At 47.7% G+C, this 25,728-nt stretch overlaps 1 protein-coding gene across 10 annotated transcripts in view; it reads left to right on the forward strand.

Moving 5' to 3' along the window:
* The window catches only part of Prpf40b (pre-mRNA processing factor 40B), a 68,081-nt gene that overhangs the window by 37,671 nt on the left and 4,682 nt on the right, over positions 1 to 25,728 (forward strand). For 5 of the 10 annotated variants that reach the window (XM_034516647.2, XM_034516653.2, XM_076912066.1 and 2 more), the window contains exons 1-18: positions 8,985 to 9,192; positions 17,238 to 17,318; positions 17,998 to 18,141; positions 18,402 to 18,467; positions 19,110 to 19,137; positions 19,357 to 19,382; positions 19,489 to 19,599; positions 19,879 to 19,999; positions 20,089 to 20,113; positions 20,315 to 20,518; positions 20,723 to 20,849; positions 20,931 to 20,995; positions 21,468 to 21,632; positions 21,745 to 21,853; positions 22,134 to 22,284; positions 23,051 to 23,184; positions 23,650 to 23,764; positions 23,912 to 24,003. In XM_034516647.2, coding sequence (XP_034372538.1) covers positions 9,190 to 9,192; positions 17,238 to 17,318; positions 17,998 to 18,141; positions 18,402 to 18,467; positions 19,110 to 19,137; positions 19,357 to 19,382; positions 19,489 to 19,599; positions 19,879 to 19,999; positions 20,089 to 20,113; positions 20,315 to 20,518; positions 20,723 to 20,849; positions 20,931 to 20,995; positions 21,468 to 21,632; positions 21,745 to 21,853; positions 22,134 to 22,284; positions 23,051 to 23,184; positions 23,650 to 23,764; positions 23,912 to 24,003 — 1,767 coding nt within the window. In that variant the 5' untranslated portion in view covers positions 8,985 to 9,189. Of the gene's footprint in view, positions 1 to 8,965; positions 9,193 to 9,217; positions 9,348 to 17,237; positions 17,319 to 17,997; positions 18,142 to 18,401; positions 18,468 to 19,109; positions 19,138 to 19,356; positions 19,383 to 19,488; positions 19,600 to 19,878; positions 20,000 to 20,088; positions 20,114 to 20,314; positions 20,519 to 20,722; positions 20,850 to 20,930; positions 20,996 to 21,467; positions 21,633 to 21,744; positions 21,854 to 22,133; positions 22,285 to 23,050; positions 23,185 to 23,649; positions 23,765 to 23,911; positions 24,004 to 25,728 lie in introns of those variants that run through there. The other 5 variants (XM_034516650.2, XM_034516652.2, XM_034516657.2 and 2 more) reach the window with 5 other exon arrangements.

Consider the following 25,728-nt stretch of genomic DNA (forward strand, 5'->3'; position numbering starts at 1 on the left):
CTTTTCCCCAGTGACATCATCAGTTTGACTTAAATAATTAGAAGATTAAACTTCCTGCCACCCAGCTGCATTTCACCCGTTACTGCCATTATCTTTACTTGACCCATTTGTTTGTTTTGCTTCACCATTTAAAAATCATGTTCCCAAACTAAATATTAATGGCAAAAAATAGGAAGAAAAGCAACCAGGAAACATGACTTCCTGTTTAGCTCTCGGTTCCCAAAGATCCGTATGTGGAAGGTTCTGGTCCTCAGTGTGGTGCCATGGGGAAGTGGTGGAACATTTGAGAGGTAGGGCCTTAGGATACTGTGTACTCTTGAGGGGCATCGTGGGGTTCCAGCCCTTCCCTCTTCCTCTCTTCCTGATTCGTGGTTTTATTCCATCACATCGGAAACAGAAGGGCTTTTTGATTATGGGCTGAAATTTCCAAAATGGTGAGCCAAATAACATTTTTAGTTTTTTTGGTTTGAGTCAATTCTCTCAAATGTTTTGTTATAGCATCAGAAGGCTGACTAGATACTTTTCTTTCTTTTTTAAAGATTTTTACATATATATGTATGTGTGTGTATATATATATACACATATATACGTACATACACACACACACACACACACACACACACACACACACACACATATATATATGATGAGTACACTGTAGCTGCCTTCATACACACAAGAACCAGAAGAGGGCATCGGATCCCATTACAGATGGTTGTGAGCCACCATGTGGTTGCTGGGAATTGAACTCAGGACCTCTGGAAGAGCAGTCAGTGCTCTTAACTACTGAGCCATCTTACCAGCACCAACTAGACACTTTTCTAAAGGGAACATTTGACTTTAAGATCAGAGCCAATCAACACCTAAATGAGAATGTGTTTGCTTTTGCTTGCCCCGAGGCTCAAAGCTTAGCCAACACTCTAACTAGTTAAAGTTGGTGTTCATAGCAGGAGGGTTTTTTCTTCTTCTTTTTGAACACTGCTGTATGTTTGGGACTTAGAATTGTACCTGGCACATACTAGGGCACGGAGCACTTATTGAATGAATGGATATAAAGTGCAGGTCCATAGAATGAAAAACTTTCTCCCTTGTCACCAAAAATCCTGCCATCTAATAGATAACAGTTTCAACATCGTAAGTTGTCTTACCCACTTACGACTTTTACCTGACACTCAACTGTCTTTCACCACACTGTCCGTTCACTAGGGCAGTGGTAAAACTGTCTTTCACCATACTGTCTGTTCACTAGGGCAGTGGTAATCCTTCTATTGCTTATTCACTCAGCAAACACTCACCTTTGGTAATATTGCAGGTGCTATGCTTGCGGCTACATGCCGGCGAAGCAGAAATGAGTCAGCCCCAGACTAAGACCCTGGTTAGTGGATCCTTATTTACCTTCGTATCTACTCTGAACGGTCCTTTGATCCTTTATGATTTCAGAAATCTCATAGCTTGTAAAGTATTTTTAATTTGATCATGTTTGATTTTTTTATAATCTAGCCTCTCTCAATGGCTTATACTCTTGCTCTAAGGATCAGATCCAGACCCATACTAGGCACATACTCTACAGCTGGGCACATCTCAACCCCGGTGACTTACCTTTACCAGCATATCTAAGCCAGCTAAGGCTCTGAGGGTGATGGGACACACCTAGGAATAGCTGGAAGAGTGGAGTTAGGATTCTAACTGGGTTTCTTTATCCCAACTCCTTCTCTGGACTCTCATTTCCCTGCTTCCATCCTCTTTATTTTCAAGTTCAACCACACTGATGAGTAGTTTGTATATAAATAATCTAGGCAAGCCAATCAAAACATAGAGAGTATACGATTTAATTAAGAAAAGCTCAGGATACCTCCTCAATTCAGTGTATGAAATACACATGCTGAAGTTCTAGGCTCCTTCCTCAGAGTGAGCACAACTTACCCAGTCCCAGCTTTTCTGTTAAAAGCATGGTGGTGATGCCTTTAACTAACCCCCCCAGTGTGGGGAGCCAACAGAAGGCAGCTATCATCCTTGCAGCCATCTTGAGCCATATACCCTGATAAGAGACTTGATTACATCAGCCTACAACAGCTGAGCACACTCTGATAACATCTTGGTTTAGATATCCAGGATCTTTCCTTGGGTGTGTGAGACTTAAAGGTGTGTGACTTAAGGGTGTGACTTAGAGATTAGATTTAGAGACAAGACCTAAGGGCATGATTAAAGGCGTGACTTAGAAGTGAGACATATAAAAGGCAAGAGGCAGACAGAAGAGTTCAGAACAATTTGGAGTATCAGAGAATCAGACACTTCAGAGAGACACTAGGAACAGAGGAATCAGACACTTCAGAAGAGTACAACTTGGAGGAAGAACTTGGAATTAGACATTAGGCACTTAGCACTTGGAAGAAGAAACTTGGAACTTGGAGGCACTAGGGACTAGGAACTAGGGACTAGGAACTCAAGACTTGGGACTTGGAGAGAAGAAGAGAGACTGAAGAATAAACGAGATTGAATCACACTCTGTCTGGTCTTCATTCCTCGAGTTCGTCCTCACTCTCTTTCTTGCTGAACCCGGACCCGCAGACCGGAGCTGCTTGGGGCAGTGCGGGCTAACAAGTTAGTCCCCAAGGCTTTTGGCAGTGCAGGTTCCAACATTAACAGAACAGTTCAAGACACTTGGGCCCCCAAATGTGGGGCTGCAAAGCTGATAGCCGCTTTCTGCTAAAAGTTGGCCCCCAACAGGGCAGCTCGGGCTGCAACATTTTGGCCTCCAAACGTGGGGCAGAGTGGCTCTCAACATTTTGATGCCAAAATGTGAGGCAGCTCAGGCCACAACACCCCAGTACTCAGAGACAGAGGCAGGTGGATCTCCATGGGTTAAAGGCCAGCCTGGTCTATTTAGTGAGTTCCAGGACAGCTAAGGCTACATAGGAGACCCTGATGAGACACGAGAAGAGAGGGCCTAAGACTCAAACTGTATACTACTGACCTGGAGCTTTCCATTTAAAAGGCACACACTGCTGGGTGTGGTGGCACATCTTGCGATCCTAGCTTAGGAGGCAGAGGCAGAAAGATCAGGAATGCATGGCCATCCTTGGATCTCTATCCTGTCCAAGGGTGGAGTTTGTGATAGATTCTTTCTTTAAGCAAGGGAGTTGTGGGTTGGGGGGACATGACTGGAGAGATGGCTCAGTGGTTAGCAGCACTGGCTACTCTTCCAGAAGCCTTGAGTTCAATTCCCCGAACCCAAAGACCATCTGTAATGGGATTTGATGCCCTCTTTTGGTGTGCATAAAGACAGAGCACTCATTGTCTTAGTTTTCCACTGCTGTGAACAGACATCATAGCTAAGCACCTCTTTTAAGGGACAACATTTAATTGGGGCTGGCTTATAGGCATGGCAGCGTTCAGGCAGGCATGGCACTGAAGAAGGAGCTGAGAGCTGAGAGTTCTACATCTCCATCCAAAGGAAGTCAGGAGCAGACTGTCTCCCATGTGGCTAGGAGGAGGGTTGCAAGAGCCCACTTCTACAGTGACACACTTCTTCCAGTAAAGCCACACCCACTCTAATAAGGCCATACTTCCTAAGAGTGCCATTCCCTGGGCCAAGCATATTCAAACCACAACACTCATATCCATAAATAAATAAATCTTTAAAAAAGAGAAGAAACAGAGCAGAGAGGACTGGACTGACAGGTCAGGGTGTGTGTGTGGGGGGGGGGAGAGAATGAAAACATTTGTATAAAGGTTTTACATAGTAGGGAGATAAAATATTTTCTTTTTAATTTTTATTTACTGTATGAGTACTCTGCTGCATATACAACAGCAGGCCAGAAGAGGGCACCAGATCCCCTTATAGATGGCTGTGAGCCACCATATGGTTGTGGGAATTGAACTCAGGACCTGTGGAAGAGCAGCCAGTGCTCTTAACTGCTGAGGCATCTCTCCAGCCCTGAGATAAAAATATTTTAATTAACATTTCACAGTGTTCTTCAGAAAAGATTACCATTGATCACATTTCTTATAGCCATGCCCACAACACACATATGCAGTGCACTACACACACACACACACACACACACACACACACACACACACTGCAACATGTAATGCTCAAGACTGTATCAGGACTCTGGGCAGATGGTACATATGCCTAGAAGTTAAGTGAACATCAGAGAGGAAGGGTTGACTATTCTTCCTGTCCGAAGCAGCCAGCCTTATTTATATTCCTGCCCCTTAGGACTGGAATGTCTCTAGATGTTGCTGCCCCACACTTTGGGGCCAAAATGTCTCGGACCATTCTGTCAATGTTGGAACCCGCACTGCCAAAAGCCTTGGGGGCTAAACTGTTAGAGCCCGCACTGTCCCAAGCTGCTTCAGTCTGTGGGTCGGGGTTCAGCAAGAGAAAGAGTGAGGACAGACTCGAAGAATGGAGACCAGACAGAGTGTGATTCAATCCTGTTTATTCTTCAGTCTCTCTTCCTAGTCCAAGTCCCAAGTCTTGAGTTCCTAGTCCCTAGTGCCTCCAAGTTCCAAGTTACTTCTTCCAAGTGCCAAGTGCCTAATGTCTAATAATCATTTCTTCTGAGTTCTCTAGTTCAAGTGTCTTCTTCCTCAATGCCTAATTCCTACTCCAAGTTGTACTCTAAGTTGTACTCTCTAACCTAATTCTTAGTTCCAAGTTGTACTCAACTCTTCTGTCTGCCTCTTGCCTTTTATATGTCTCACTTCTAAGCCACACCTCTAAGTCACGCCTTTAAGCCATGCCCTTAGGTCTTGTCTCTAAATCTGATCTCTAAGTCACACCCTTAAGCCTAGGCTCTAAATTGTGAGGAGCAGGTGCACTCAAGCGCCTCTTCTTGGCGGTGCACCAATGAGGCATGCCTACATGGCAGGTGCTGATTGGGACAGGCAGGGGTATAAAAGGACAGCCGTTAAGGGGCTGAGGCAGAAGGGCTTCCAGAGAGAGAGGAGAGAAGGGCTTCCAGAGAGAGAGGAGAGGAGGGCTTCCAGAGAGAAAGCAGAGAGGGGTTTTGAGAGAGAGAGAGAGAGAGAGAGAGAGAGAGAGAGAGAGAGAGAGAGAGAGAGAATGGTTAAGGATCCTGAATAAACTGCGTTGAGAAGAACTCCGAGTTGTGTCGTCCTGTCTGCTGGTCAGATAGAGAAGTGACACTAAATCACACCTTTAAGTCTCACACACCCAAGGGAAGATCCTGGGTATCTAAAGCAAGATGTTATTAGAGTGTGCTCAGCTGTTGTAGACTATTGTAATGAAGTCTCTTATCTGGGTATATGGCTCAAGATGGCTGCAAGGATGATATCCGCCTTCTGTCTGCTCCCCACATCTAGACATTAGTCCTTCTGAGGCCTGCTCCTGAGGCCAGCTGCCATACCTTCATCATTGTTCAAAGGCCACTCTCAGGTGATCAGTACACGTCTAGGAAGGTTACTAACTTAAAAAAAAAATCCACCTAGCCTTCGTTGAGCAAAGTCTGTGTAGAAGCTCCTCATCTGAAGCAAACACTGTTGTGTCAACTACACTATTGTAGTCAACTACAATACAAGTTCAGCTGTATGACACTTGGTGTTATAACATCATTTCATCGTGAAGAGGCTGCCTCAGTGAAGCCAGACCTCTGATTCGTCAGGCAGGTATGTGTGTTCATACATGCACGTGGAGGTCAGAAGTCAACCTCAGATGACATTCTTTTGGACAGCCACCAATCTTGTTTTGTGAGATAAGGTCTCCAAGCATTAGAGCTGTTAGGGTGACCCACCAAACCTGGCTTTTTACATTGGTTCTGGGGATCAGTTGGGTCATCCTTACAAAGCAAGCACTTTACAGACTGAGCCATCTCCCTGACTCAAGGTTTTTGTTTTTCACTGCATAAATGGAAAAAAAAAACATGAAAACAAACAATTATTTTAAAACTTTATAGCTGGGAATGTGACGCAGTGGTAGAGCATTTGTGTAACACGCACAAGGCTTCTTTCTCTTTCTCTTTAAATGAATGTAATAAAATTGGAGCAAAAAAGATTTTGAAGAGAAAATAATTTAAAAAAAACCACAATCACTGAATACCTAGTAGTTTTCAAGACAGGTTACTGCACCCTGAAACAACTAAGATGCTATAAAATTATATTCAGAGAATATGTGAGAACAATAAACTTAACGTGTTTAAAAAAACATACAAAAGAATGGCTGGTAAGCCAGGGTGCCACATGCCTTTACTTCCAGCACTTGGGAGGTAGAGGCAGGAGGATCTCTGTGAGTTTGAAGCCAGCCTGGTGGTCTACAGAGTAAGTTCCAGGACAGCCAGGGCTACACAGAGAAACTCTGTCTCAGAAAAAAAAGATAGAAGGAAATTAAGAGAGAGAGAGAGAGAGAGAGAGAGAGAGAGAGAGAGAGAGAGAGAGAAGGAAAATGAGGGTCACCGCAGTGATTTAGCAATAAAGGTTCCTGGCACCAAGCCTGATGGCTTGAGTTTGATCCCAGGCCTCCACACAGAGTGGAGGATTCCACAGCTTGTCTATGGAGCACGCACACTAACATTCACACACAAATAAGTTAATAAAAAAATGAAAATGCAAATAACAAAGTAAATGAACAAAGTAAAAAGCAGATAATGATTAATCCCAGGAAATAATGAAAATTTGTTCAGAAAATGAGTTGCATCAGCTTTTTACTTGGCTCAGCTCTGAAGAGCAATCACAGTGTTGTAAGAACTGATTATTAGACAAACAAAAAGTATTACAGAATGCATTTTGCAGATAAATATGATAAATGATGTATAGCTTATGAGAAGGGAGAAGGATGAGCTAATCCTTACATCTGCCCCCATTATTCCTGGGGCTGCGGCAAGACTGAAAATCAATATCCATATACTAAATATTTCAACACTGTAAGCCAACAAACTGTTAAGTAAAATACATTCTAAAACTTAATTTCATAAAAATGTACCTGGGAAGGCCAGGTTCTAAATTAGAGTTTCGGGACTCTCCAGAATTCTGCAGAAGCAAATGGAAGTGCCCGGCCCCTGGCTCTGCTCCATTCTCTCCTTTCCACTCTTGTCTGTGTCCTGCCTTGAGAGAACCTACATGGGGTCAGTGACCTCTGGTCTACGCTGAGCCCCTCTCCGCAAATAGCTGCCCTTGTTATTCCTCAGGCCCAGGGATGCCCACATAATCTGCAAGGTCTCTCTGAGGAGGGATGAGAGAATCCAGCAAGAAATGGGAGATGGTCCAGGAACCAAACTGGTAGGCAATTCTCCCATCCCTTTGAATATCCATCAAAATATGATCAATAAGGGAATTTGGGTCAGAATATCTCCTTGGATTCCTTTCCCTGTGACAAAGAATGAAGCTGAAAGAGGGACATAGATACAGCTAAAACAACAAACAAAAACAAAAAACCCAAAACAGATATAAAACAGCAAAAGAACACTAGTAGTAAAAATGGCTGTCCTCAGGGAGAAGATAAATGAGGCAAGCACAGGTCTGTTCTTTGTCTTGAAACATTTTATATATTCATTTGACCTTTAAACATATGCCTACTTATACTATAACCCCGGAACTTGGGAGGCAGAGGCAGAGACAGGAATGTGACTTCAAGGCCAGCCTAGGCTACATGCTAAATTCCTGGTCTATCTGGGCTACACAGTTACACCCTATCTCAAAAAAAAAAAAAAAAAAAAAACCAAAACACCAACAACAAAAAAAAACCAAAAAAACAAATCCCCTAAACCACACCACATGTTCACAACAAAACCATGATCTTGTACTCTCTCTCTCTCTCTCTCTCTCTCTCTCTCTCTCTCTCTCTCTCTCTCTCTCTCTCTCCTGTCTCTCTCTCTCTCTGGGTGTGTGTGTGTGGTCCAGCACTGCTGCCAATAGCCCAAGTTCTCTTTCCCCTTAAGTAGATACACTCAGGTAAAGCCAGATGCTTAACTATGCAGCAGAAAAAAAAAACAAAAAACAAAAAACAAAAAACATCAGGACAAATGAGTGTGAAGTAAAAATTTAAGTTTATTAAGAAAGATGGCTCAGAAGTTAAAGGCGACTGCTGCCAGGTCTGACCACATGAATTTGATCTCCTGGACCAGCATGGTCAAAGGAGAGAACTGGTATTTCACATACTTGCAACAGCACGAGACACACACACACACACACACACACACACACACACACTGCTTTTTTTAAAAGAGGAGAGGCTGAGAGATGGCTCAGTGGGTAAAGACATTTTCCACGAAGCCTGAAGTGTATCTACTTAAGGGTGAAGAGATCAGGTCTCTCACTAGTCAGAGAACTCACAAAGTAGGCTAGCCTGGCTGGCCACTGAGCCCTAGGGATCTGCCTGTCTCTGCAACCCAGTGCTGGCGTGAAGAACGAATACAAGAACCTTTAACACAACTATCGATAAAGCCAAACTGTCTATAGACATAAAGAGGTGTTTTCCTGAGTCAGGCTCAGAAACCTGCCATAGGAAACAGGCAACTTCTTTACCCCGGCCTTGGAGGGGGAAAGAGGTACGATCCCTCCACCCAGGGCCAGCTGTACTAGCCCAAGAACTTGAGCATGCATATCCATTAAGTGGCTTCGAGTTCCCTTATCTGCATAACTGAACACTTATCTCACATTGTAGGCGTTACGGAGCCAGATTCCAAAAGTAACCCAGCGAGAGGCACGTATGCACTCCTTTAGGGGGGCACAGGAATTTAATTAATAGTTCTTGAATTAAGAAATAAAAAAAAAAACTAAAGAAAATACGCAGGGAAAAGAGCCGCTCTGTGAACCGCTGTCGTGCCCTGTGCGCGGGAGGAATGAATGGCTCGCCGCCGTCTGTGTGGAGGCCGCGGAGACGCGGGCAGCCGGGCTGTGACCCGGGAAGGCAGCGCGCGGTCAGTCCCAGGCGAGCCCAGGCGCGCTCCGCCCCGGGGGTGGGCCCAGGCGCGCCCCGCCCCGGGGGCGGGCCCAGGATTCTGCGCGCGTGGGGGCGTGGCCTGGCGCTCCGTGCCGGGGGCGGAGCCGGGCCGGGCACACCGGGCCGGTTGGGGGCTCCGCTCCTCGGCGAGAGCCACCGGAGCCCCGGCCACGAAGGGGTGCGACCCCCCCACTGGCCCCTCCCTCCCGGCTGAAGCCTGGCCAATCAGAGCTGTTTTTACTGGCGAGTGGGCCGAGCCGGCCCAGCTGCTCTGAGGCTCTGGCATGGTAACGTCCCCGCGCGGGGGTGGAGAGGCCCGGGGCTGTCTCACAGCGCCCCCTGCGGCCCGGGCTCGGGCCGGGGAGGCGGGAGGGCCGCCGGGGTACCCGGGACCCTGAGGGAGGGCGAGGGGACCGAGGGGTGAGGAAAAGAAGCCCTGTAGGTAGGTGGGGGCGGGGATTGGGGGTAGAAGGGGCGGGGAGGCCATTATGGAGCATGGCGGGGCGGGGGGGGGGGGGGGGTGGTGCGACCGGGGGCTGAGGGGACGGAGAGCTGAGGCACTGTGTGAGATGAAGGAAGGGATGAAGTGAACGGTGGGTCTGTGGGAAAAGGTCGGGGATGAGGAGAGGGCGGGAGATGGAAACCAGTTACCAATCCTGGGCTATTTGGCGTGGCCCGTGCCCCTCCCCCAGACCCAGGCTGGTTTCTTTTGGAAGCCCTAAGTGCCCCTTTGGACCTTAGGGGACTCCCTTGTTTACCCACCCGTTCACAAAACATGTCTCCTGAGGTTAGGAGGGGCTCCTGGTTTTCACCCCAGAACTGGAGTAGTCCAAGAAATGGACGAGCAGAGGCCCCTGGGTCCCAACCCTGGCTCTGCCTTCAAACAGACTGTAATAACTCTGTGTGACCTTGGGCAAGTCACTACCTTTCTTTGGGCCTCGAATTTCCCATTGACTTTAAAAAAGGAAAATGGGTGATATGATAAACTGAATCTCCATCAGTTGCAAAAGGGGGCGGGATTCGAGGAGGGAATTTAGTCGAATGGGTTCTAGGATGCGGCAAGCATGAAGTTGGAGTGGAGACCTTCTGCTTGACTGGGGGAAATTTCTCGGAGTTGCGGATAAAAGAATTGAACCTTGCAAGGCTGGGTCCTGGCAGGCCTGGGCCTTGGGAATCCTGTTGGAGAAATGGGAGAAGTCTGTAGATAGAGGAAGTTGAACCTTGGTTCGAGAGAGAGAGAGAGAGAGAGAGAGAGAGAGAGAGAGAGAGAGAGAGAGAGAGAGAGAGAGAGAGAGAGACAGAGAAAGAAGAACAGAAGTAACAACATTCTATTCTTCAGGAGAGTGAAGAGGTGATGGAGGATCAGAAGCAAAATGTATTCTAGAAAGATCTCCAGGCTCTTTGTGGGAAGCAGCAGAAATGCTATGGCTTACACAGGGCTTACACAGTAGAGTAGAGGCTCAGAAGTGGGTGGGGGAGGGGCTGGTCCTGTCTGGGTTCAGCAGGTCAGTGGAGACCACAGGGTGGTTGGGCTCAGCTGTTCTTTGCAACACTATACATTGAACCTAGGGCCTTGTTAGCGCCAGCAAGTGCTGTGGTGCTGAGCTACTCTGCCAGCCCTGTTTCTTTTTGATGAGGGCTGTCTCTGAGAAATATGCCTGCTCTCCTTCATTTTCTTCCAGTTCCTTTGGTGAGTAAGTCAGACCAGGCCTACCTAGGATCATCTGGCTGTCTCAGAATCTCGGGATTTTGTGAGGATTGGGATTTAAAAAAAAAAAAAAAAAGTCAAGATGAGGCTAAGAAATATCATCTGTGGCATCCTTCTTTCTGGGAGGCAGCTCTATGGGGTCAGACTGCTAGGATCCAGACCTGCCTCTGCCGGTTAATCTGTGAGAATCATAGCCAAGAAGTAACCTGTCAGAACCCCAGCTTCCCATGAAATGGGGATAATTTCTCAGAAGGTTGTGAGGATGAAATAGACGTGTGGTGTGGCTCAAACACCCAGCAAACATTACTGTTAGCTGTGATTTCTGTTCTCTTCCCTGTTCCGCTATTCTTGTCTTTTTCTGTGTTCTTCTGAGTCCTCAGTTTTGAGATACCCCTGAGATCTGAAGGCTGAGGACTGATTACATCTTGTATCAGGATGCTTCCATTCGTCTCCCTGAATAGATGATGCCTGGATGCTCAAGTGTCTCAGCATTGACTCTCCCCTGCCCTAGAATGTGTGTTCTGGTCCAGGGAAGACTGACAGATCTGCTTGTCTTCAGCTTCCTTCTGTCCTTTTGTACTGGTTGCTTCAGAGTCTACTCAGAAGTGTTGTCGTCCTAAAGTTGTATTGGTATTGCAGCAGGCGAGAGGAGCAGGAAAGAAAGGATGACTGACACAGGGGAAGCCTCAGGAAGGGTAGGAAGGAAGGCAGGAAGGCAGGAAGGCAGGCTCTGAAAGTTCCACGGTCCTTTCCACTCCTCCCATTGCTCTGTCTTCCCTGGGCAACTGATTAAAGTGGGCCCAGGTTTGAATTCTGCCCAGAAGTCTCCATACAGTTAGCTTTCTTTCTATCCTGTAACTTTCTCCATATGAGTATTTGATACCTGCTGCCTTCCACCAAGGTAAAGAGTCTCTACTATTCTACATGTTTCTATTACAGACTGTACTCAAAAGAATTTATACAAACAAACGAGTGCAAACAGTATCTTAGGTTGTATGCAAAAATCCACCAAGGTTAGAGATGAAACAGTGTCATCAAAGCACTTCAGGTGGAGGGCTGCCCTGTCTAGACAATCAGGGAGTTTAAAAAAGAGAAAACGCAGGCTGTTGCAAAGGCTTAGTGGCTTAAATGCTTGCTGTGATGGCAGAAGAATTGGAGTTCAGATCCCCAGAACATAAAAAAAAAATGTTCAGTGCCCTGTAATTCTAGCCTTTGGTGCAGAGACTGAATCACTAGAGCAAGACAGCTAGTGAGGCTGACTATCAGTGAGCTCTGAGTTTGATTGAAAGACTCTGCTCTCCTCGAGAGGACTAGGGTAAAAGACTGACCAAGGATAATTCTTAACGTCAGCTTTGGGCCTCTGCGTGCTCATTTGCCTCACATGTCCTCAAACATCATGAAATGGGAAGAGAAAGAAAGAAAGCTAGCTTGCTACCTCGCTCACTTCCAAAATGCAGCACACTGGAGTGGAGAGGTGGGCACTCTCAGAATCCCCTAAACATTCACAGAGGTACAAACAACTGCCAAGTGGTTTGATTGGTCCAGAGTATATGTGTGGTAGTGTAAAAGTAAAACAGTGAACATTGGATCATCTTGAACAAAATGAGAGAAATCTAACAATTTCTGCACAGAAAGCTAACTGGGAAGCCCTGGCCCCACGGGCTCCCAAGTTCCAGGACTAAAGGTGTATGCCACCATGCCCAATTTACTAATTTATATATTTATTTTGAGACAGGGTCTCCCTCTGTAGCTCTGGCTGTCCCAGAACTTAATATGTAGACCAAGATAGCCTTGAACTTGGGGAGATCCACCTGCTTTTGCCTCTAAACTTCAAGGCATGTGTTGAATTAAGAACACCTGCCTCTAAGTTGAGGAATTTTATAGGGTAGGCAGTAGGCACCACTGCTCATTTTTAAGATGAGGTTTGAGTCTTGATGGTTTACTCACTTCCAGGGAAGATTGGTATGAAAACGCTGCTTTCTGTGATGAGCGCTGTGCTTCCAGGGAGGACCGATGGGATTTCATTGGCTCATCTGAAGCCAGTTGTGGGACTGGCATACTGTTTACCATTACTCTGTCTGACCTTTCTCACATGGTAAGAGAGGAGAACCAATGTGTAAAGTGGCATTCCTATAAGTCCAGCACTTGGAGGTGGAGGCAAGAAGATCAGGAGTTCAAGACCAGTCCAAGCCCCCCAAGACACTGTCTCAAAACAACCACCCTGACACATGGCTATAATCCTAGCACATGGCTATAATCTTGCACATGGGAGGCTGAGGGAAGAAGATTGTTTGCTTGTAGGTTTGAGGCTGGAGTGGGGTATAGACTGAGTCCCAGCCTTATTATAAAGTGATAACCTAACGAGGTTTTGGGAACATTTGGGCTTATATTCAGAGTCTCCTCCAGCTCTAAATTGTGTTTTCTTGGTAAGGATGACTTAGCAGTGACTACTGGGTCTGGCGGAACTTGCCAAGACCAGCCAAGTCAATGAACTACCCCACTTTAGTTTTTTCTGTAATTTCTATCATTCATGTGGATGACAGCACATGTGCCAGAGCGGATGTGGAGGTCAGGGGAAGGTCGTGGAGTCAGTTCTGTTCCCACTGTGTGGATGCTGGGGATCAAATGCAGGTCCTCGGACTTGATGGCAAGTTCCTCCATCCACGGAGCCCTCTCACTAGCTCCTTTACTGCTTATTACAGAGGCAGAGTCTCTGCAGCCCAGGCTGGCCTGGAACCTCCCACATAGCCCACACTGACCTCAAACTCCTGATCCTGCTATCTCCATCTCCCCAGGGCTGGGATTACAGTGTTGAACCACTGTGCTGTGTTACCTCTGCCCTTAAGACCTTTCATTTTAGTAGAGCTACACTAAATGTTATAGTTCATTAAATCCAAGATGTAAGTGAGCATCCATGGTTTGTTTGTTTTTCTATAACATAATTTTTCTAAATAAATTATTATGTATGCAATATTCTGTCTGCATGCCAGAAGAGGGCATCAGACCCCAGTATAGATGATTGTGAGCCACTAAGTGGTTGCTGGGAATTGAACTTGGGACCTCTGGAAGAAAACCCAGTGCTCTTAGCCTTTGAGTGATCTCTTCAGCCTGAGGATCCATGTTTAACACAGTATATGTTTTGATGCCCATGAGATAGTACATTTGGAATTACACTAATGACTGTAAACTTGTGATGGGTGACTCCTGGCAGAAAGGTGTGTGGTGTTGAACATATAAAGGAGGCTCTGGTTAGTGCAGTGGGTTGCTGAAGGCTTTCACTGAAATGTCCATTGTGAAGTGTGTGCAGGATGTAGGAGAGGTGCCTGGTGCACTGTGGGATGCCTGAGCTGGGAGAACAATGTGGCGGGAGCGCTGACGGGTGTGCAAGAGGCTGGCACAGTCACTGGTCTCATAGACCTGGGTAGGGTCTTGGTGTTCACCCTCAGAACAGTGGGAAACCAATGGAGAAGTCTATGCAGGTGCTTACGGGTCTGATGTACATTTTGGAGGGCATTGTGAGCACAGATAGAAGTGGATATGAGGGTAACAGTTCGGGAGGCCACATAGTAGATCGAATGGGAAACGTGGTTTGGGCAAGAAGTATGAGGAAGAATGGAAAGAATGCCTAGACGGGAGGGTTCTCTCGGAGTAAAGCTTCGAGTGCTGGGCGACGTCATCAGGGAGGCTCTGGAGAGTAGGTAATGTGATGGTGCTGGGCTGGGCAAGACTGAAAGATAAGTACTTGGTAGGTTTAAGAGGCTGGATAAACGGCTCAGTGGTTAAGAGCACTGGCTGCTTCTTCCAGAGGACCCTGGTTCGATTCCCAGCAACCACATAGCAGCTTACATGTATCTGTAACTCCAGTTTTAGGGCTTCTGATACCCTCAGACATACATGCAGGCAAAACACCAATCCACATAACATTATATATGTGTGTGTGTGTGTATATATACATATACACACATATATGCATACATATATATTTTTAAAAACGGCTGTTAAAGTAGCTTAAGGTGAAATAGTAGAACATAAAATTGATATCCTCCTATGACTAGTGATTTCTGACACTCCATACAGAGAAAACCTCCAGAGGATAGGAACAGAACACTTAGTTGAAGGTACAGAATAGAGAATTTTAGTAGCTTGACACATAGCTACTTAGGACAAGGTGAGAGAGACTTCTAGAGATAGAAGCTACAAAGCAGGGTTACAAGTCAGGCCTCCTCAGGAGAGCGGTAACTGAGAGACGGTTGTGAGGCCGCTCCTGTCCATCCAGACTTCTGCCTCTTCCTAGAGCTCTCATGCAGCTCCTCAGCTTCTGCTTAGGAGAGGAACAGCCCTTTAGCTACATCTTCACCTTTTCAAAAGTGTTTGAGCCAGGCATGGGCATACCTCTAATCCCAGTACCTGGGGATCTCTTGAGTTCTAAACTACTCTGGTCTATAAAGTGAGTTTCAGGGTAGCTAGGGCTACATAGTGACACCTTGTCTCAAAAACGAAGCCAAACAACTTAAGACATTTCTTGTCTGTCTGTCTGTCTGTCTGTCTGTCTGTCTGTCTCTGTCTCTCTGTCTCTCTGTCTATGTCCGGAGGCCAGAGGAAGGCAACCAGCATTTTATCCATCCCTCACTGCTAAATTTACTAGAGGTAGGGCCTCTTATTGAACCTGGAGGTAGGCCGGCAGCCAGCAGCCCTAATGATCATCTTGTCTCAGCCCTCCATAGCACTGGTGTTACAACTATGTACAGTTCTCTCTCTCTCTCTCTCTCTCTCTCTCTCTCTCTCTCTCTCTCTCTGTATCTGTATCTATGTATGCGTGTTTGTATATATTATGCTGGCATCCAGACTCAGGTACTCGTGCAGCAAGTGCTCTTACCCTCTGAGTCATCTCTTCAGCCACCAGAATACATTATATACATACATATAATGTACATATCATATAATGTATATATGTGTGTGTGTATGTACGTGTATATACATTCCCCCGCCCCCATGTATTTAAGTTTGCTTGCATGTACATCTGTGCATCATGTCTGTGCCTGGTACTCATGGAAGCCAGTAGAGTGTGTCAGATCCCTGGAACTCAGGGTATACACACTTGTGAGCCATCATGTGAGTGCTGGGAAATTGAACCCAGGTCCTCTGGAAGGGCAAGTGTCTTAACTGCTGAGGAATGTCTCCAGCTGCCCCACCCCAGGCAGTTTTGAACAGGTAATAAAACCATATAGTTGCATATTCATAAGGTACAAAATGGCATACTGTGGAAAATCTCTTCCTCCTGTCTTCGTGTCTCTTGTCACTAATATTTATACACAATAAAGCTTCATCCCACCTTCCCTCCCCCAGCTTATCAGTATATCTTTAGATGTTGGCCATCAATCCATATCTTACTAATGAGTTTCCACATTCTTTTTTTTTTTAAGATTTATTTTTATTTATATGAGTACACTGTAGCTGTCTTCAGACACATACCAGAAGAGGGCATCAGAGCCCATTACAGATGGCTGTGAGCCACCATGTGGTTGCTGGGAATTGAACTCATGACTCCTGGAAGAGCAGTCAGTGCTCTTAACTGCTGAGCTATTTCTCCAGCCCGAGTTTCCTCATTTTTACAACTGTATTACATTTTATGTTTTCATCTCATTAATCTTTACTGACAGATATTTCAGCTTATTCTTATTTCTGTTTATAAATATGTTAAAATTAAGATTTCTCAACTATTATTTTATACATATATACACAATGATTTGTACATCTACACATATATATGTATATATATATATGTGTGTATATATATATATATAGAGAGAGAGAGAGAGAGAGAGAGAATATAACATTTTAGAATTGGAAAGTTTTATAAAGAGATTTGCTTTATTTGTTATAAATTCATTCAGTATTTATTGAGTACCTATTATGTGCCAGATTCTCAGGCAGGTACCAGGAGTCTAGCTTTCAGCAAGTCATGTGATTCCAACCTCTGTGGAATGGCATCACTCTCTAGTAGGGCAAAATATCAGAGGAGAAATTGAAGAAAGCTACTTTAAATAGTATCGTGTGGTCAGCCGTTAGAGGCAAGACAAGAACACTTGGGCTGTGCAAGCCTGTGTCCATGTTCAGGGTTTGTAAAGAACAGGTAGAAAGCTGAGGTGGGTAATGGTTTGGGAGTAGATGGAGTAGCAGGATGTGTGAATGAACTCGAATCTGCTTAGGGAAGAAGCTGGTGATAGAGTCCAGGGCTGTAAAGGAACAGCAGCTTGGGATCAAATCTTCAACCTAGAAAATTGAGGAAAGATGTCAACCCCTAACTGGGTTGAGAGAGGGGCAGGAGGATGGGTTGAAGTCATGGGAAGAACCAGATGCCTGTTTCAGAGCTTTCTGTGCCTCTGTTGTGGTGTTGGTGAAATGGGAACTCCCAAAGTAAAAATAGGACTCTGTCAACTGGCTTTCTGGGCTAGCACTAGAGCATAGAGCTGGGAAGGGCTCAGGCTCGGGATAGGCAGGAAGTGGGGCTTAGAGACTCCCTCCTCAGCCTGTGTTTCTCTGTCTTCCTCGCCCCTCTGCTTCCCTTCTGCAAAGCCCATCTCTGCCCATCCTGGGTCCTATGACTTTTCTCTCCCTCAACAGTCGGTTCCCGATTCTGGTCCCCGGCCCCCAGCAGCGCCTGCCCCCTTCCCACCGGGGCCCCCCATGATGCCACCACCCTTCGTAAGTTTTATGTGTTTCCCTGGGCTTGGCTTTTCCAGCCTGCACCCTCAGCCCCCCCACCCTACCACTGTCATGTGGCCAGGAAGGACCTGTTACACACCCCTTTGCTGCCTTTAGAAGATGGGTGGTGTTGAGCACTGGGGTGGGGAGAGCTTAAGCTCTAGTCCATAAAGTGACAATTCTCCCTTTTTGTTTTGTCCTTGGGGTACAAGGGGCTGGAGGTAGGAGAAATGGAAGGGAAAGACTTCCAGTAGAACGAGGCCTGGGAGGCTTTTTTCTTTTTCATTATTCCTTACTCACTGTGTTCCTTATAAAAGCCTCTGACTGGGCTGGAATAGCATTGGTGGTCATGAGTTAGAAAGGGATGGGGGGCAAGAGGCTAGGAGCCTTGCCTTGTCCCTTCACTGCAGGTTTCAGGGAGTGCAGCCTCCCGAGTCTGTCACTGTGTCCTTGCCCTTTTCCTCTCCTCCCTTGTTAGGGAGCTGTGTGCTTGCCATTATGCCTGAGAACTCCTGGATTGCCTGTCTTTCTCAGTAGTGAGGAGGGAGACAGACATGCCTTTTACTTCTCAATGGAAAGCCTTGGAATCACCTCTAGGCCAGGATGAGGGCTGGGTATTTCCTGAAATAGGTGGTCTCTGCCATAATAAGACAGTTTCTTTTTCTTTCCTCATTTCCAGATGCCCCCTCCAGGGCTCCCACCTCCTTTTCCTCCAATGGGGCTCCCCCCTATGAGTCAGAGACCACCAGCCATTCCCCCCATGCCGCCTGGCATACTGCCCCCAATGCTTCCACCAATGGGGGCACCGCCACCACTTACACAGGTAACTGTGTTTTCCACAGGGGTTTTTAGCTGGGAGAGAACTGGGAGGGAACTTTGGGTTAGACTCCAGACTATTTGTCTGCTTAGTGACTAAGACAGTTCTCAGGCATGTGAATGTCCAGAACCTGAAGACTGTCAGAGTATGTGCTCATGTTGGGGGTTGGAACCCCAAAGGGATCTCTGAGGGATCCCAACTCAAAGAGACTATTTTGCCTAGCCCTTTCTTACTCTAACATTGGCTGCTGGTCTTTATATTCATAGATACCAGGAATGGTCCCTCCGATGATGCCGGGGATGCTGATGCCAGCGGTGCCTGTCACTGCAGCGGTAAGCATGTGCTAGGGGCTAGCAGAAAGCAGGTTCTGTCTGACTGGAATGCATGGATGTGCACCGTTCTTTCCCTCCTGTCATATCTCCCGTGGTCCCTGGCTGCGTTCCTCACATTAACATCCTCAACAGCCACATACTCAGCAGTTGTGGTTTCCTCCCTCTCAAGTGGACGAAGGCACCATGCTCTCTCTCTACTTCTCATGCCACCCAGCGCCCTTAAAGAACACACTCATCCAGATACTCTGCAGCCTAGACATGCTAAGAAGGCTTCTTCATATCACAGCCTCTTTTCCTCGGGAAGGGGCAGTGGCACCTTCTTGTGCTGCTGCTCAGTGTAGTGGAGTCTTGAGTTGGGTGTCGAATTTTGACATCTACTGTGAAGAGATGGATCTCAGGAGTTGACTCAACAAATTACTCTTGTGGAAAATGAAGAAAGGAGCACTGTGCGACTCCCCTGGGATCTGAGAGTCACAGCCCTGGCGGGGGTGGAGGGGATAGGGCTGTCAGTCAGTCGGCAGAGATCCCTGGGAGCAGGACACACAGATCCTGGCCTGGCCTGCTTCTCCATTTCCCCATGGCCTGGGTCCTGGGGGCCACTGGGCTTGGCCCCAACCCTTCCCCCTCCTCTTTCTTCGGCAGACGGCTCCGGGTGCGGACACCGCCAGCTGTGAGTCTTCTGGGGGCCTGCTCCCCCCAGGCTCGGAGGTTGGGGGGCACAGGGGAGAGGGGACCATGGACTGGAGCCCACGCTGGATCATGCCTGTTGGGATGTTGATGGGAACAGGGGGACATTTATGGGATGGAATGGAATAAGGGAGGACTCAGTGGGGAGAAGATGAAGATTTGGGGCAAGAGCTTAGTAGGCTTCCTTTGCCTTCTTTTCTAGCTGCTGTGGCTGGGACAGGCCCTCCGGTGAGTGCTTCCAGTGTAGGTCTCTGGGTAGAAAGCGGGAGGGAGGCTGATGGCTGTCTTTGGGAAAGGAGCCTCACTACAGTTCTGTGCTTTTCCCCTCCCCCAGAGGGCTTTGTGGAGTGAGCACGTGGCCCCTGACGGGCGCATCTACTACTACAATGCTGATGATAAGCAGTCCGTGTGGGAGAAGCCCAGCGTGCTCAAGTCTAAGGCCGAGGTCCTGAGTGGGGCTTTCTGCTGCTGCTTTCAGCCTCCCCTGAGTCTCCAACCATTCTCATTGTGCTTCCTCTGACCCCAAGATCCTTGACCACCTACCTCCATGCTCCTTGTCATTGCCTCCCTAGGATCTTAGGAAGTCTACTTTCCCCCTTCAGGCAAGGCCAGGTGGCAACTGAAGACTATTGTCTTTCCTATCTTCTACTCACTGGGTCCCTAGCTCCCTGTCAGGCTGCAGAGCTCTACAGCTGCTGCTGACCTTTGACTCATCCCCTTACAGCTGCTGCTGTCTCAGTGTCCCTGGAAGGAGTATAAGTCAGACACGGGGAAGCCTTACTACTACAACAACCAGAGTCAGGAGTCCCGATGGACCCGGCCCAAGGACCTGGATGACCTGGAAGGTGAGGTGGCCTGGAGGCAGCTGGGGAAGATTGGGCAAGGCAGCTGGGGTCCTTTGCTACCTTGTGACTGCTCTCTTTTCCCCTTACAGCCCTAGTCAAACAAGAGTCTGCAGGGTGAGTGACTTTGCTGTGTATCCTCCCTTCCTTGGAGCACTCTGGGGAGAGAGTGGACATTGTTATCCTTCCTCTGTGGGAAGAGGAGTCTTTTTTCTTTATGGGGTTACCTGCTTTTTTAGACTCAGGCTAGAGAAAGTGGCACACCCCTACCTTCCTGTCCCTGCTTTAGTACACCATCACTCTTTGGCTTGCCTGCAGAAAACCGCAGACCCAGCAACTACAGACACTACAGCCACAACCACCTCAGCCACAGCCTGACCCTCCACCTATACCTCCGGGTCCCATCCCAGTGCCCATGGCCCTCCTGGAACCTGAACCAGGTCGAAGTGAAGACTGTGATGTGCTGGAGGCCACCCAGCCCCTGGAGCAGGGCTTCCTACAGCGGGAGGAGGGCCCCAGCAGGTATGGGCTGCCCCCCTTCATTGCAGCCTCAAACTCTCCATCCTCATTCTCTTTAGAGCCTTGGGAGGGACATGTCAAGAACCGAGCATGACCTCGGAAGGGCTTTCTGGGGAGCAAGAAGAGGACAATAAATTGCTGAGAGTGAAGGGCACTGGAAACTGTAAGGATTATGGGCACTGTGGCTGAGTTCCCTCTACTCTCCAGTTCTACTGGACAGCATCGGCTACCACAGGAAGAGGAGGAAGCTAAGCCAGAACCAGAGAGATCTGGCCTCAGTTGGAGCAACCGGGAGAAGGCAAAGCAGGCATTCAAAGAACTGCTAAGGGACAAGGTGCTGGGGGTGGTGCTCCCAGGGACGGCCTGGAGGGTTTGAAAGTTAGCAGGCTCTAAGACCTGTGTCTCTCTGTTCCAGGCTGTCCCTTCTAATGCTTCGTGGGAACAGGCCATGAAGATGGTAGTCACTGACCCCCGTTACAGGTACGTTTGAGTAGGAGTGGATAGACCTTGTTGATGAAAGCAGCTGGGCCAGGAACTTCCTGAGATGTCCTAATTTGAATTGACACTCAACTGAGTTGACTCCTAGACTCAAGTCTAAGTGGCTGGGGTGGGTGCAGAGAAGGAAAAGCTAGAGGAGCTCCAAGATGCAGAGGAACTTGTACAGCCATGAGATGCTGAGTAAGTGACTACTGGTTTGAATTAAAAGGAGGGAAATAGGGGCCCTAAGGAGACAGACATCTGATGGTAACGAGAACATTGAAGCAATAGGGTCCAGTATTTCTTCCCCTCACTTCTCATCCCACATATATAATAGACACCTGTATGCTAAGTCTATGCATGGGTCCCCAATTTGGTGTTGTGAAGACCTTTCCCCCATGTCTGTGACCCTGCTTCATGGGCTGTCAGAGTAATTGACGCTGCATCCTCTCCTTTCCTCAACTGTCCACCCCAGTGCCTTGCCCAAACTAAGTGAGAAGAAGCAGGCGTTTAATGCGTACAAGGCTCAGCGGGAGAAAGAGGAGAAGGAGGAGGCCCGGCTGAGAGCCAAGGAGGCCAAGCAGACGCTGCAGCGTTTCCTGGAGCAGCACGAGCGCATGAGCTCCAGCACCCGCTACCGGTCGGTCGGTCGGTCAGGGAACGGTGCTAGGCTGGGCTGTGGCTCAGGAACCCTGAGAACACACAGGTACATGGTCTGTCCTCTGCCTACTCACGGCCCATGTGCTCCACAGGCGGGCAGAACAGACTTTCGGGGACCTGGAGGTCTGGGCTGTGGTCCCTGAGAGGGATAGAAAAGAAGTGTATGATGATGTCCTCTTCTTCCTGGCCAAGAAGGAGAAGGTAATGGACAGTCACTGGCTGGATTCTCCTGCCCTCAATCTCTTGTGGACCTGGCTACTCAGTGTCCCTTCCCCTGAATTGGAAGCTAGTGTGGAACTTTGTACTGAGCCAATAACCCTGGGTGAGGGAGGGCAAGGAGGACACTGGTTTGTGACTTGGAATTCCTCTCCTTTCTGGGACACACAAGTCTTGAGTCCTGTCATCCTAAGGTGTTCTAGCGACCTCCTTTTCCAGGATCCTCGTTGCCGCCCTGCCTCACTTTAATCCTGTGTCTTTCCAGGAACAAGCCAAGCAGCTCCGGCGTCGAAATATCCAGGCCCTGAAGAGCATCCTGGATGGGATGAGTAGTGTCAACTTCCAAACCACATGGTCCCAGGCCCAGCAGTACCTCATGGATAATCCCAGCTTTGCTCAGGACCAGCAGCTACAAAGTATGCCTGGCTCTGTTCTTCCCTCCTCATTGACCTGAGACCTAGAGCCTGCCCCCTTGCCCCTTCCCTTACATTTGGTTACCCCACCTCTTAGGACACTGGGATTTCCACATAATTTGATGTTACCTCTCTGGTTGGCTGGTTTTGTGTGTATAGTGCTACAGATTAAACCCTGTTCCTTTCATACATTTTAGGTCAGCCTGTATCTTATTTTTTTACTTTATTTTGTGTTGGTAAGAATTGAACCTGGGGGCCTCAGTTAGGCAAAGTTAGTTCACCCCCCAGTCCTGGAGTCCACTGTTTATATGAACACTGTATGTCTTGCAGGAAGATCTCTGGGATAGAAATATGAAACCCTAGAGAGGATACTGATGGTATCTATAGTTCATGTGAACATGGTCTATGTGGCCTTAACTATAGTTAGGAATTGTCAGCTTGTGGTCACCTTCTGAACCTGCACTGAAGCCTGACTGCTTCTAGTTCCCCAGGAGGTGATGCCGCTGACTGTAGGATAACTAGGTTTACATGGTAACCACCATGTAAAAGCTGAATTCATTGGAGTGGAATACTTGCTAATTTTTTCCAGTACAATTAATACTCTTGCCTGAGAACTACGAGTACAGTGACTGCTCCCATGTAGCCCTGCTTCACTTTTTCTACCCCCTTGGGAGTCCCCAGTACCCACATGGGAAGCATTCTTGAGACATGGGGTCTGAGGGACTGCCCTACTGATATGGCGCCTGCTAAGCTTCTTTCCTGCCTGTAGACATGGACAAAGAAGATGCACTTATCTGCTTTGAGGAGCATATCCGAGCTTTGGAGAGAGAGGAGGAGGAAGAGCGGGAACGGGCCCGGCTTCGGGAGCGGCGCCAGCAACGGAAGAATCGGGAGGCCTTTCAGGTATTTTCATACTCTGCATGATCAGAGCTTGGCTCAGCTCTGCTGTGGACCACGGTCTCTCTGCAGTGGCCTGCCTCTGAACGAGGCTGACTGTTGACCGGCCCCTTTCGAGTTCTACCAGCCACACTGCAGTAGTGCTCCTTCAGCGAGATAGGCTGTATGTGCCACTCTCAGCATGAGTGGCAGCTAGGCTTACATGGTCACTCCTCTGGTGAGAGCCAGACAGGTAGTTTTTCCTCAGCTTAGGAGTGGTAGGAGTGGGTTAACTGAGCTGGTCACAGCAGGAAACTGTGCTGAGGTCGGATCCATCGCCTCCAGGCTGGCTTATCAGCTGTAGTACCTTTGCCTCCTCTGCCTGAGTTGCCTCTGCTTGTCCCTCTGCTGTCCCTTCTCCTCTTCAGACACTGGCCATGTTTCTCCAATTATCTCCTTCTCCTTCCCCTCTTCTGGCCTTTCCCTGTTCAGACCTTCCTGGACGAGCTGCATGAGACAGGGCAGCTGCATTCCATGTCCACCTGGATGGAGCTGTACCCAGCAGTCAGCACTGACGTTCGCTTTGCCAACATGCTGGGCCAGCCGGGTAAGGCAGCCAGGCTTCCCCTAGTCTGGTCTGGCTTCCTACCCTGCCAGTCTCTCTGGACCTAACTCCCTGGTCCTGTCCTTGACCCTACCCTGAGCCTTGGGAAGCTGCCGCCCGCCAGGCCCCCCCATCTCTCCCTTTCTGCAGGCTCTACTCCTCTGGACTTGTTCAAGTTCTATGTGGAGGAGTTGAAGGCTCGATTCCATGATGAGAAGAAGATCATAAAGGATATTCTTAAGGTGAGGGAGACCTGGAGTTATGTATGGACAGACTGGGTGTAAGCCACACTCTCTAGACCAGGACTCCCTAAGTCATGTTTTTCAGGAACGTGGCAGCTTGCACTGGGGATACAAATAGACACATTTTCTAGCCAGATGTAGTGATGCATGTCAGTTTTTCCAGCACTTGAGAAACTGAGGCAGGAGGATTGCCACAAGTTCAAAGCCAGTGTGAGCGAGAAAGTAGCAACCAGGTTGAAACCCTGTGTCAGAAAAATAGAATGAAAACCAAAGCAACAAAAATTTTTTTTTGCTCTTACATAAGAAGTATTAGCCAGGGACAAGTGTTACGACAGAGACAGGAATCAGAAGAGTTAACATTGACCCTCACCCTCAGGATGATTAGATGGAAGGGGTGGGATGTTGTGACATAGGGTACTATAGGAGAAAGGCCATTGGGCGGAAAGGGCCCAGACAGCCTGAGGAGCGAGCACAGCGCTTGTAAACTCTCACTCCCACAGCTAAGCTCCTTCCTACCGGTAAGGTGTTCTGAAGAATTTGGAATTTTGTCGCTAATGCTTTACAATCTGGAGATCTCACATACAAACCTGTTGTTTTGAGACAGGGACAGAGACAGGATCTTATGTATTCCAGGCTGGCCTTGAACTCCTAATCCTTTGTTCACTTCCCACACGCTGGGATTATAGGTGTGTACCACTATGCCTGGCTTCACATAAAATCTTCAGTGTCTTTCGCCAGTTTGGATGATATCAGCACTGGGCTCACTCTCCAAGGCATGACATGGATACTGGCTGAGATGCCATTGCCCTCTTAGAGGAAGAGTGCGAGGCATCCTTTTCCTCACTATGCCTCACTACTGGCAAGCGCCAGCTGCTGTTCACTAGCCCATGTGCCCTGTCATTTTCTCTACTGGAGAAATAGTTGTTCATGTTTGTCAAACTTAGAAGTGTAAGTAAGTGAAGGGATCGTTCTGCTCTAAAAGGGAAAAAATATATTTCTTTATAGAAGAAAATACTATTTTAATACTTAACTCTATTAGTATCCTAATAGTAACTCTAATGTCCTGAAAGTAAACACTATTCAATTCTACTAAATACTGTATGTATTAAGATACCATACAGTACAGTGACTAGAAGCAGGACCTAGGGTAAAAGCCCAGATAAAGTCCTTAAGAACTTTTCTAAGCAATCTCAGTGCTCTCCTGTTATCAGCGCTCTTTGATACAAAGGTTGGAGAACCACACCGTGCCAGAGACTAGGTAAGAGGGATGTAAGAGGGCGAGGAGAGGCCATCAGGCAGCTGCTCCAGAATCTAGGTGACAGATGAGAAGAGCAGACATCATAGGGATGCTGAGAAAAAAACCGCGTCACAGCCACGTCTGGAGGTGGCTCTTCCCGTTTCCTAATAGAAAAGCTTGTGTCTCCTCTGTGCACTAGGATATCGTATATAAGATTTTTATTAAAAAGGTGGTTAAAGGTGGTTGGGCATGGTGGCAGATGCTTCTGATCCCATCACTTGGGAGGCAGGGGCAGGTGGCTCTCTGAGTTAAAGGACAGCCTGGTCTAGAGTGAGCTCTAGGACAGCCAGGACTATACAGAGAGACTTAAGATTTATTCATTTTATGTATATGAGCACACTGTAGCTGTCTTCAGACACCAGAAGAGGGCATTGGATCCCATTACAGAGGGTTGTGAGCCACCATGTGGTTGCTGGGAATTGAACTCA

Source organism: Arvicanthis niloticus, chromosome 13 (genome assembly GCF_011762505.2).
Source record: "Arvicanthis niloticus isolate mArvNil1 chromosome 13, mArvNil1.pat.X, whole genome shotgun sequence".
In the NCBI taxonomy this organism is placed as follows: domain Eukaryota; kingdom Metazoa; phylum Chordata; class Mammalia; order Rodentia; family Muridae; genus Arvicanthis; species Arvicanthis niloticus.